This window comes from Oncorhynchus clarkii, unplaced genomic scaffold (assembly GCF_045791955.1).
Source record: "Oncorhynchus clarkii lewisi isolate Uvic-CL-2024 unplaced genomic scaffold, UVic_Ocla_1.0 unplaced_contig_13356_pilon_pilon, whole genome shotgun sequence".
In the NCBI taxonomy this organism is placed as follows: Eukaryota; Metazoa; Chordata; class Actinopteri; order Salmoniformes; family Salmonidae; genus Oncorhynchus; species Oncorhynchus clarkii.
The window spans coordinates 1-11,687 of NW_027260256.1; the positions used below are offsets into that span (position 1 = coordinate 1).

The 11,687-nt window shown below is 38.0% G+C and overlaps 1 protein-coding gene across 2 annotated transcripts; it reads right to left on the reverse strand.

The window, feature by feature from the left end:
* Window positions 1-4,261: 4,261 nt before the first annotated feature.
* Window positions 4,262-9,361, reverse strand: LOC139401302 (zinc finger protein 135-like). 2 transcript variants are annotated; one of them, XM_071145645.1, is made up of 2 exons: window positions 9,203-9,361; window positions 4,262-6,801 (listed from the first exon to the last, which is right to left on the reverse strand). In XM_071145645.1, the coding sequence occupies exons 1-2, from the start codon at window positions 9,297-9,299 to the stop codon at window positions 5,438-5,440; spliced, it is 1,461 nt and encodes a 486-aa protein (XP_071001746.1). In that variant the 5' UTR covers window positions 9,300-9,361; the 3' UTR covers window positions 4,262-5,437. The 2 variants fall into 2 exon arrangements, with proteins under 2 accessions (XP_071001746.1, XP_071001745.1); XM_071145644.1 differs by having other exon boundaries at window positions 9,194-9,361.
* Between the last annotated feature and the right edge of the window lie 2,326 nt (window positions 9,362-11,687).

Below are 11,687 nucleotides of genomic sequence, written 5' to 3' on the forward strand. Positions count from 1 at the left end.
ATAGGACTACAATAAGATAATATACGACTACAATAAGATAATATAGGACTACAATAATATAGGACTACAATAAGATAATATACGACTACAATAAGATAATATAGGACTACAATAAGATAATATAGGACTACAATAAGATAATATACGACTACAATAAGATAATATAGGACTACAATAAGATAATATAGGTCTACAATAAGATAATATAGGACTACAATAAGATAATATACGACTACAATAAGATAATATAGGACTACAATAAGATAATATAGGACTACAATAATATAGGACTATAATAAGATAATATAGGACTACAATAATATAGGACTATAATAAGATAATATAGGACTACAATAATATAGGACTATAATAAGATAATATAGGACTACAATAATATAGGACTATAATAAGATAATATAGGACTATAATAAGATAATATAGGACTACAATAATATAGGACTACAATAAGATAATATTGGACTACAATAATATAGGACTACAATAAGATAATATAGGACTACAATAATATAGGACTACAATACAATAATATAGGACTACAATAATATAGGACTATAATAAGATAATATAGGACTACAATAATATAGGACTACAATAAATATAGGACTACAATAATATAGGACTACAATAAGATAATATAGGACTACAATAATATAGGACTACAATAAGATAATATAGGACTACAATAATATAGGACTACAATAAGATAATATAGGACTACAATAATATAGGATAATATAGGACTACAATAAGATAATATAGGACTACAATAAGATAATATAGGACTACAATAATATAGGACTACAATAAGATAATATAGGACTACAATAATATAGGACTACAATAAGATAATATAGGACTACAATAATATAGGACTACAATAAGATAATATAGGACTACAATAATATAGGACTACAATAAGATAATATAGGACTACAATAATATAGGACTACAATAAGATAATATAGGACTACAATAAGATAATATACGACTACAATAAGATAATATAGGACTACAATAATATAGGACTACAATAAGATAATATAGGACTACAATAATATAGGACTACAATAAATAATATAGGACTACAATAATATAGGACTACAATAAGATAATATAGGACTACAATAATATACGACTACAATAAGATAATATAGGAGTACAATAATATAGGACTACAATAAGATAATATACGACTACAATAAGATAATATAGGACTACAATAAGATAATATACGACTACAATAAGATAATATAGACTACAATAAGATAATATAGGAGTACAATAATATAGGACTACAATAAGATAATATAGGACTACAATAAGATAATATAGGACTACAATAATATAGGATAATATAGGACTACAATAAGATAATATAGGACTACAATAATATAGGATATACGACTACAATAAGATAATATAGGAGTACAATAAGATAATATACGACTACAATAAGATAATATACGACTACAATAAGATAATATAGGAGTACAATAATATAGGACTACAATAAGATAATATACAACTACAATAAGATAATATAGGAGTACAATAATATAGGACTACAATAATATAGGACTACAATATGATAATATAGGACTACAATAATATAGGACTACAATAAGATAATATAGGACTACAATATGATAATATAGGACTACAATAAGATAATATAGGACTACAATAAGATAATATACGACTACAATAAGATAATATAGGAGTACAGATAATATACGACTACAATAAGATAATATACGACTACAATAAGATAATATAGGAGTACAATAATATAGGACTACAATAAGATAATATACGACTACAATAAGATAATATAGGAGTACAATAATATAGGACTACAATAAGATAATATACGACTACAATAAGATAATATAGGAGTACAATAATATAGGACTACAATAAGATAATATAGGAGTACAATAATATAGGACTACAATAAGATAATATACGACTACAATAAGATAATATACGACTACAATAAGATAATATAGGAGTACAATAATATAGGACTACAATAAGATAATATACGACTACAATAAGATGCAGACGGCTTTCTCTTCACGAAGATTGAATGGTTATGGGTGTGAATCAATAACTGCTATATATTCTACCACCATTGAGCGTTGGCTCTTTCAAACTACCCGTGAGTTCTATTGGCTGCTGTAATTAATATTCAGCAAAAAAAAAAGGTTGCTTCTCTCTTCCAATAATCTATTAGAGGAAGAAATGCGAGTCCAAGAGCTAAGGAGGGTTTAAGGAAAGGCCAGCAGAGCACAGGTGAGTATTGCACAAGAGACAGAGGCTATTAGCTTATTATGCATAACCCATTATTAATAATCTTAATACTGCGTTGACTTTATTAACTGAACAAGGTAGGCTACCACATCACTCACACACACACACTGCATACGGAAAGTATTCAGATACCTAGACTTTTTCCACATTTTGTTGCGTTACGTAATCTACACACAATACCCCATAATGACAAAGCAAAAACAGGTCTTTAGAAATGTTTGCAAAAAAAAATAATACTTCAATACATTAAGACCCTTTACTCTGTTGAAGCACCTTCGGCAGTGATTACAGCCTCGAGTCTTCCTGGTTATGACACTACAAGCTTGGCACACCTGTATTTGGTGAGTTTCTCCCATTCTTATCTGCAGATCCTCTCAAGCTCTGTCAGGTTGGATGGGGAGCGTCACAGCACAGCTAATTTCAGGTCTCTCCAGAGATGTTCGATTGGGTTCAAGTCCGGGCTCTGGCTGGGCCACTCAAAGACATTGAGACTTGTTCTGAAGCCATTCCTGTGTTGTCCTGTTGGAAGGTGATCCTTCGCCCCAGACGGAGGTCCTGAGCGCTCTGAAGCAGATTTTCATCAAGGATCTTTTCTCTGTTCATCTTTCCCTCGATCCTGACTGGTCTCCCAGTCTCTGCGGTTGAAAAACATCCTCACACCATGATGCTGCTTCCACCACGCTTCACCGTAGGGCTGGTGCCAGGTTTCCTCCAGACGTGAAGCTTGGCATTCAGGCCAAAGAGTTCAATCTTGGTTTCTTCAGACAAGAGAATCTTGTTTGTCATGGTCTGAGAGTCCTTTAGGTGCCTTTTGGCAAACTCCAAGCAGGAAGTCATGTGCTGATTGGCAAAGTGCTGTAGAGATGGTTGTCCTTCTGGAAGGTTCTCCCATCTCCACAGAGGAACTCTGGAGCTTTGTCAGAGTGACCATTGGGTTCTTGGTCACCTCCCTGACAAAGGTCCTTCTCCTTCCTTCTCTCCCAATATCTCAGTTTGGCCGGGCGACCAGCTCGGCCATTAACTTGATACTTGTAACCTCACTTCTGAGAAAATGGCCTTTGAATATTTTGGTACCTACTGGAGAGCTCTTCTTTGCCCATTCAGCATCGTTCACACCCTCTTAAGCTTTAGCCCCACAGCTAACTGGCTAAAATTGGCTTGCTTGCTAGCTACATCCAGACACAAATGAGAGGACACCCAACTGACCATTTTACTCGCCCTAGCTGGTTAGGCTGTTGTCATGCTTTCCAGAGCGTTGGTGACTAACTTTGCTCCTGGCAACAATTTATTTACGCTTTTTTTGCAGACGTTTACCAACTCTGGACATATTCAACTGGTGTTGAGCGTTCATAAATTCATCAGTTATTCTGCGCTCTGGCATACTCAGACTGAATTTACAAATGCAACGGAAATGGTTACTTACACATCTTATTAAAAGACTCCAGTATGTAACTAGCTAGGTAAACAATTAACCATAATCCCAACTCATGACGTTACTACCCTGCATGAATTTGCAGGTAGCTAACCAACCAGGTTCATGTTAGCTAGCTAACATAAAGGCTATAACTAGCAAAGCAAATGGCTCTGAGATACGAATAATAAGATCATACACATAATGTAAGTTAGCGAGCCAACTAGCTAACGTTAGCTAGATAGCTAACAGTACACTTTAACTTGAAATGAAACCACTGTCAAAATTAGAAATGCGTAATATCTGAAAGTCTAGCTAGCTACATTACCTTACCCATATACATCATGGATGGATGCGTCTCCCTGTCACAGATACCATGTTTGCCCTTAGTTTGAAGATGTAATCTAGAAAACGTGGGTTTTCTCCGTCTCCTTAGCTAACATACTCTAATTCCACTGATTTCAAAACTCGGTCCTCCAGAAAAGTGGAGAGCAACACTTATGCAGAAGTACTTATGCAGAAGTACTTATGCAGAAGTACCAACTAGGCTCGTAATTTAAGCAAATGTATTCGTATTTACAGATGGCACATCACAGACTACACGAAAACAATTTTTTAGCACGGCTGTGCTGCGGCCATAGGTAAGAGTACCGTTGTCCACAATCTCTAGTGTACATTTGCTTTTATACAATGGGTTACCAATTACATTTTTTTTAAAACAGGTCAAACAGTGCAGCTAGAATAACAGCAAAGTAGCTGCATCTGCATAAGCTGTTTTGGATTTCGCATGGCATAGAAAATGTGCTCTCGGGTCAGGACACCTCTGAGAAGCTAGCCATCTACACAGCAAACGCAATCATTTCAAACTGACGCTGTAACACAGCAAACTAGCTGCATTTCATGCCGTTTTACCCGTTTTTCTAACAAATGAAGAAAGCAACATTTCTTTGTATATATCCATATCCACGCCGATTCATGATTTTGACTGTCTGAGAAAAGATGTCCGTTCATTCTATTGGATAGGTTGCCAGAGACTTGATCCAGTCAAAGTATTTTTATTCTGTATCTATGGACGCGACCAAGTCGTTTGTTATGCCTTGCTTGCTAGCCAACTACGGCTAACAGTCACGTGAAACCGTGTAGCTAGAATAACAGCGAAGTAGCTGCATTCAATTTATTTTTAATAGTTTTTCTATTGACACTTCTTCATATATATATGCTGAAAACTGATCATCACACCATCTCTATCTCATACATGCTGTGTGTAATTGCTCATTCCCACAGAAAACTACAGAAGGAAGCAGTACTATCCAGTCAACCATCAGACTCCATTGTTTCAACAAGAGAAACCTAAGAGGATATTCAACACTAAGGGCCAACCCAAGGTCATCTCAATATCTTTGCAGTAGACGCTAACAAAACACCAAAACTGACAAGATGCACACTGATCAGTAAAGAGGCTAACATTCTGTAATGCTCCTTTTTCCTCTGCACAGTTCTCTCCCAGTGAGAAACAACAGGATTACAATACAGTGTTCTACGCTTTCTTCATTTGATCCAATTCACTTACCACTTCTTTAATGAGAATTAAGTGATGGAGTGACTTTAACCATAGCTGGTTTGAGAGAACTGTTACCAAAAAAAGGATACTTTAAAACGGGTCCATTGTCAATCCACCGAAAACATAAGATTTCAATCTGCAAAACTCTTGGCTTGTGTGTATCCGTTGGTGTGCTTCTCTCCTGTGTGTGTTTTCTGATGAACAGTCAGAGCACTTGATGTTGTGAAGCATTTACCACAGTCAGAACAAGAGTAAGGCTTCTCTCCCGTATGTGTACGATGGTGTGTTTCTAAGTTTCCCAGTCGAGAGTAACTTCCCCCACAGTCAGCGCAGGAGTATGGCTTCTCTCCTGTGTGCACTCTCTGATGAACTGTCAGAGCACTTGATGTTGTAAAACTCTTCCCACATTCAAAGCAGATGTAAGGCTTCTCTCCTGTGTGTATACGCTGGTGTTTCTTTAAGCTGCTGTGTCGAGAGAAATTCTTTCCACAGTCAGAGCAGAAGTAAGGCTTCTCTCCTGTGTGTATACGTTGGTGTGATTTCAAGCTGTCCTGTAGAGAGAAACTCGACCCACATTCAGAGCAGGAGTAAGGCTTCTCTCCTGTGTGTATACGTTGGTGTTTCTTTAAGCTGCTGTGTTGAGAGAAACTCTGCCCACAGTCAGAGCAAGAGTAAGGCTTCTCTCCTGTATGTATTCGCTGGTGACATTTTAACGTATCAATTTGGCTGAAACAAGTCCCACAGTCAGAGCAGAAGTAAGGCTTCTCCCCCGTATGTATTCGCTGGTGACTATTTAACTTATCCAATTGGGAGAAACTCTTTTCACAGTCCGAGCAGGAATAAGGCTTTTCTCCTGTATGTAAACGTTGGTGTATTTTTAAGTTGCTCCGTTGAGAGAACCTCTTCCCACAGTCAGAGCAAGAGTAAGGCTTTTCTCCTGTATGTATACGTGCATGTGCTTTTAAGGTATCCAATAGGGAGAAATTCTTCCCACAATCAGAGCAGAAGTAAGGCTTCTCTCCTGTGTGTATATGTTGGTGTTTTTTTAAACTGCTCAGTTGAGAGAATCTCCCCCCACAGTCAGAGCAGGAAAAAGGCTTCTCTCCTGTGTGTGTTCTCTGGTGAACTGTTAGGTCAGATGATGTTGCGAAGCATTTTCCACAGTCAGAGCAAGAGTAAGGCTTCTCTCCTGTGTGTATATGTTGGTGTCTCTTTAAGTGGCTCCTTCGAGAGAATCTCCCCCCACAGGCAGAGCAGGAGTAAGGCTTCTCACCTGTGTGCACTCTCTGATGAACTGTCAGAGAATGTGATGTTGTGAATCTTTTCCCACAGTCAGTACAGGAATATAGATTCTCTCCTGTGTGTGTTTTTAGGTGTATTTTTAGCTTTGATATATATGGGAAAATCTCCTCACAATGTGGGCAGTGGTGAAACCTCTTCGCTCTGTGATCTTCCTGCTTCTGCTCTCTGGATGTAGAGGATGTCTCAACGTGACCTGTGTGAACAGCATCAGAAGAAAAAAAAGTCAGTGGTACAAAATATTATGAGCACGTGCTCTTTCCATGACAGACTGACCCGGTGACAGCTATGATCCCTTATTGATGTCACTTGTTAAAACCACTTTTTAAAATCGGTATACATGAAGCGAAGGAGACAGGTTAAAGAAAGATTTTTAAAGCTTAAGATCATTTGGATCGAATGTCTGCCATTTAGAGGGTGAATGGGCAAGAAAACAGATTGAAGTGCCTTTGAACAGGGTATGATCGTAGGTGCCTGGTGCACCGGTTTGTGTCTAGAACTGTAATGCTGCTGGGTTTTTCATGCTGAACATTTTCCCTTGTGTCTCAAGAACATTCCACCACCCAAAGGACATCCATCTTTTGAGTCAACATGGGCCAGCCTCTCTGTGGAATACTTTCAATGACTGGAAAGAATTGCAAAAATCGCTGAAGCTGGAGACTTATATTTCCCTCACTAACTTTAAACATCAGCTATCTGAGCAGCTAACCGATCGCTGCAGTTGTACATAGCCATCTGTAAATAACCCACCCAATCTACCTACCTCATCCCCATATTGTTTTTATTTACTTTTCTGCTCTTTTGCACACCAGTATTTCTACTTGCACATCATCATCTGCTCATCTATCACTCCAGTGTTAATCTGCTAAATTGTAATTACTTCGCTACTATGGCCTATTTATTGTCTTACCTCCTCACGCCATTTGCACACTGTATAGACTTTCTTTTTTTCTGTACTCGTGTTTATTCCATTTGTAACTCTGTGTTGTTGTTTGTGTCGCACTGCTGTGCTTTATCTTGGCCAGGTCGCAGTTGTAAATGAGAACTTGTTCTCAACTGGCCTACCTGGTTAAATAAAGGTGTTCTCAACAAGCCTACCTGGTTAAATAAAGGTGTTCTCAACTAGCGTACCTGGTTAAATAAAAGGTTAAATAAAAATACATTTAAAAAAACAACTTGCACAGTCCATTAGGGCACCAAGAGTAGTCTGTTCTTTCCACCAATCGATTGGTCGGAAAAATGTACCATCTATTTCTCCATATATAGACATGTTTTAATCAAATCAACCACATGCACTGAGCTTGTCTGATAATGATTTAATCAAACTGCTCTTAAACTAAGACACACAAATGACTAGAGGGAGTTCGACCACAATTGATACGATTGTGCTCAGACTTACAACAACAACAAAAAAGACTAGCACCCGTTGTCTCTCTCTCTTCCCTGCTGCAGCGACCACCACAGAAGATCAACAGTGTTCATCACGCTGTCCTGTCCTGTACTGAAGCTGAAACATAATTACAGCCATTTCTGACTGAAAAGTTCTGTTGCTGAAATCCCTCATATGTTATGGAAAAACATTCTCTACTTTTCCTCTCTTTGTGACACATGTATACATCGCATGCACCTGACCAATAGGGCCTAACCTGTATCGTAATCACATCAATAAATTGGTTATAACAAACTCAGAACACCGTAACAGCAAAATGAATGCAGAGGACGTGACGAACTTGAAAATGGGAGAATGTTCACTGGTTGCTCAGGAGGTAAAGGGGAAGTCAGATGTGTGGAATAAATGTGACTAGTTGTGGAAAATACTGGAGATGGAAGAAAAATAAGGTAAGGAGCAAACACTGAGTGCATATTGTGTGTTCCAAATAGGTGCTGTTAAATTACAAGAAAAAAGTTTGAACTATTTGGAACAACGTAAACAACACTAAATAAATGATAAGCATAACCAAGTCTGTTGAATCGTTTGGTTAAGCCTTCATTACAGCATTGCAAAGATATTTTAAAAAAACAGCTGAATTTTTTTAATAGTTTTTCCCGACATGTTGCGTGAGGCTTTGTGCTCACGGAATCAGTAGGCTATTAAACAAACAGGCAACACAAGCAGGATCGGTCTTATTTCTTCAATTAGCACATTGTAGACTGAACTTAAGAGGTTTAAGATATCTAGCTGGCAAACATTTAGTTGTGAATTCCATACTGTAATTAGATCACCTGGCGCATGCTGCACGACAGTGAGTGACTCACAAGACTCCGGTCTCTTCTCGTTGTGTTCTTGTAACAAACACCAGATGACTGGGGACTACCATAAACTACGTAATAATGTGAAAGATGTAATGAAGAAAACAATGTTCTTTATCTCCTAACGTATTACACATTTACAATACTTTTTTCATACTGTTCCCCATAGGAATCGAACCCACAACCCTTGCGATGAGAGGACCATGATCTACCAACTGAGCTACACAGAACAGACATCTACCTTCTCATTGAAACAGTTCATCATGAAACAGTTATACTGCAACTTCTCATGCACAGTGGGAAGTTGGAATGAATAACAAACGTAGTTAGATAGAAACTGCTCTTACCATGAGAAACAGATTTCCCAATCTTCTCTTCTTCATCTTTAATGTTGACATTCAGCTCCAGTGCTTGACTGCAGTCTTCCAACTTCACTGATGTCATCTCTGGATCCTGCAGTGCAAACTGGGCTCCACTGTCACAATCAGGACCCAGTGACTGTAGGTTTTAGGTTTGGACTCAGTGTGGAAGGAGAGAGGCAGCCTGGGCTTGTCCTCACTGTTGATGTTACCGGCCTCAGACTTAATCTGAGTCGGCCTGTAGTAATAAAGAGACACGGACACAAAAGTTATTGTCTTGGCAGTTCAGGTACATTCTTTATTCTCAAAAAATATTATATTTTTTCTTGTTCAATTATCTAATTTCAACAGGTCTGGTAGCTAAGCATTGACAGCAAAACACTAATTCACATTTGACGAGTACACACTATAATTAGGCTACACAACGTAAGTGCACTTAATCTATAGTAGATTTCCCAAATTCACATAAATGACAAAAACAATTTAGTACAAGGTTGCAGTTTGTTTTAGGCAGCCCTATGTACCATTTTCATGGCATGCGGTACCGGAGCGCCAAGTCTAGGTCAAAAAGGCTCCTTAACAGCTTTAACCCCTAAGCCATAACACTGCTGAACAATTCATCAAAAGGCTACCTGAACTATTTGCATTGATCCTCCCTAAGTTCAACGCTTGTTGTATTCGGCATGTGACACATTTGATTCTCCCGAATAATCTTCTCTTCAATGTATTATTTAATTCAAAGACCAATTGTATTTCCCGTTCACACCAGTAAGAATTATAGATCAAGGTGGAAACTGAATGTGTCTGAATATTACTACATATGTAGAAAACGGATCATCATCACATTCAGCTTCAAAACAGTAGTGCAACCGTGAAATTGTCTCTCTTTGACGCAGACAGAGTGGGCACCACCATTTTCCCAGCTCGCCATTTTTCCAGCTCATTTGACACAAAACCAATAACGACATGTAAAACAAACTCCGACATCTCAAATAAATTGATTATTTATTAAATTACTTTGACGAAATTATGTACATCCACTCAGGCAAGCCCAAAGTCTCTAACTAGCTAACGTTATGTGAATTGTACATTATTTTTTATCCCGTTCTTCACTCACCCAGTTTGACACAAAAATAAAACCTTAACGTTTTTTTATGACCTGTTCTTTCGATATTACAAAGTTTAAACGTTATATTTAAACGTGCATACCTGTATCAATCAATTTGAAAAGGAGACAAAAGTAATCGTCTCTACTGCGCAATTCTGCCACTTTCTTTGTTATGAAGAAAGATGCGGCCCTGGCCGGAACTTCCGGTTCCCCCACTACAGCCATAGAGTTCCTAACCAAGAGACGCAACAACGCGAGACTTGCGAGAACGCTTGACATCAGACCAAGCCGAGGTTTGAGAAGTTAATGAAAGAAGTGAACAACTCGGATGCTTTTGCAGCGGCTAATGGGGGATCCTAATAAATACCAAAAAGATTAGTAGGTTAGTACTCTTCTTCCAACGTCAGTAAAACCGATTGACTTTCCTCCTTTCCATCTACACACGGTTTAGTCATCCAAACACTCCAGGAATCTTCTGCTTAAGAAGATGAACCTCATTGTCCGAGGAAACTCCAGATATAACACATGTTATAAGACCTTTACATAACACCTTTATTAAACTCACCAGATCATTTTCTATCAATGAATGTCGACTTGATTAAGCAACGAGGCACAAGGGGGTATGGTATATGGGCAACATACCACAGCTAAGGACTGTTCTAAGCGCAACGCGGAGTGCCTGGCCATATACCACAAACCCCAAGGGTGTCTTATTGCTATTATAAACGGGTTACCAACGTAATTAGAACAGTAAAAATATTTTTTTTTGTCATACCCCTGGTGTATGGTCTGATATATTACGGCTTTCAGCCAATCAGCATTCAGGTCTTGAATCAGGTTTATTTTTGTAAATAAATAGCCTTTGCGCATGTGCATAACTATAGATAAATCCGACAGGAGAGTTTGAGTGATGAAAGCTGGCAGAGGATTTCGAAATCTCTGAGCAAGAAACATTTGGATGAACGTAAAAAAACGAATGTTAGGCAAATTTATGGAAATTGTGCAGTTATTATGTGCCAGATTGTAAGACTACAGCCGTTATAAATGACCCATTTGCGAGACTGACTTGTCATTTCAATAGACATAGGCAACAGACTAAAATCTGGGTTTATGTTTCTAATTACATTTTGCCATAGTTTGCTTGGATAAACGCAGCTAGCCTGATAGACCTACGTATCATTTCAGATAGTCTACAGCAGCCTAGACGAGATGTAGGCAAGATGTAAACTGAACGATTTAGCAGCTTGCTTAGTTCAAATTTCCAGACTAATTTATTCAACATGAAAGCGAGGCAAATCCTCAATAAGAAGTGCTTGTTTCCCAATAGCCTGCTGGAATAGGCTACTGAGGGATGGGCTCATCATT

Excerpts from the sequence above, each read along its gene's own strand:
- LOC139401302 (XM_071145644.1), bottom strand. The coding sequence starts at position 9,299 with ATGACATCAGTGAAGTTGGAAGACTGCAGTCAAGCACTGGAGCTGAAT. Across the intron at positions 6,802-9,193 it reads TGTTTCTCATGGTAAGAGCA|GTCACGTTGAGACATCCTCT; the intron begins GTTTCTATCTAA and ends CTGTTCACACAG.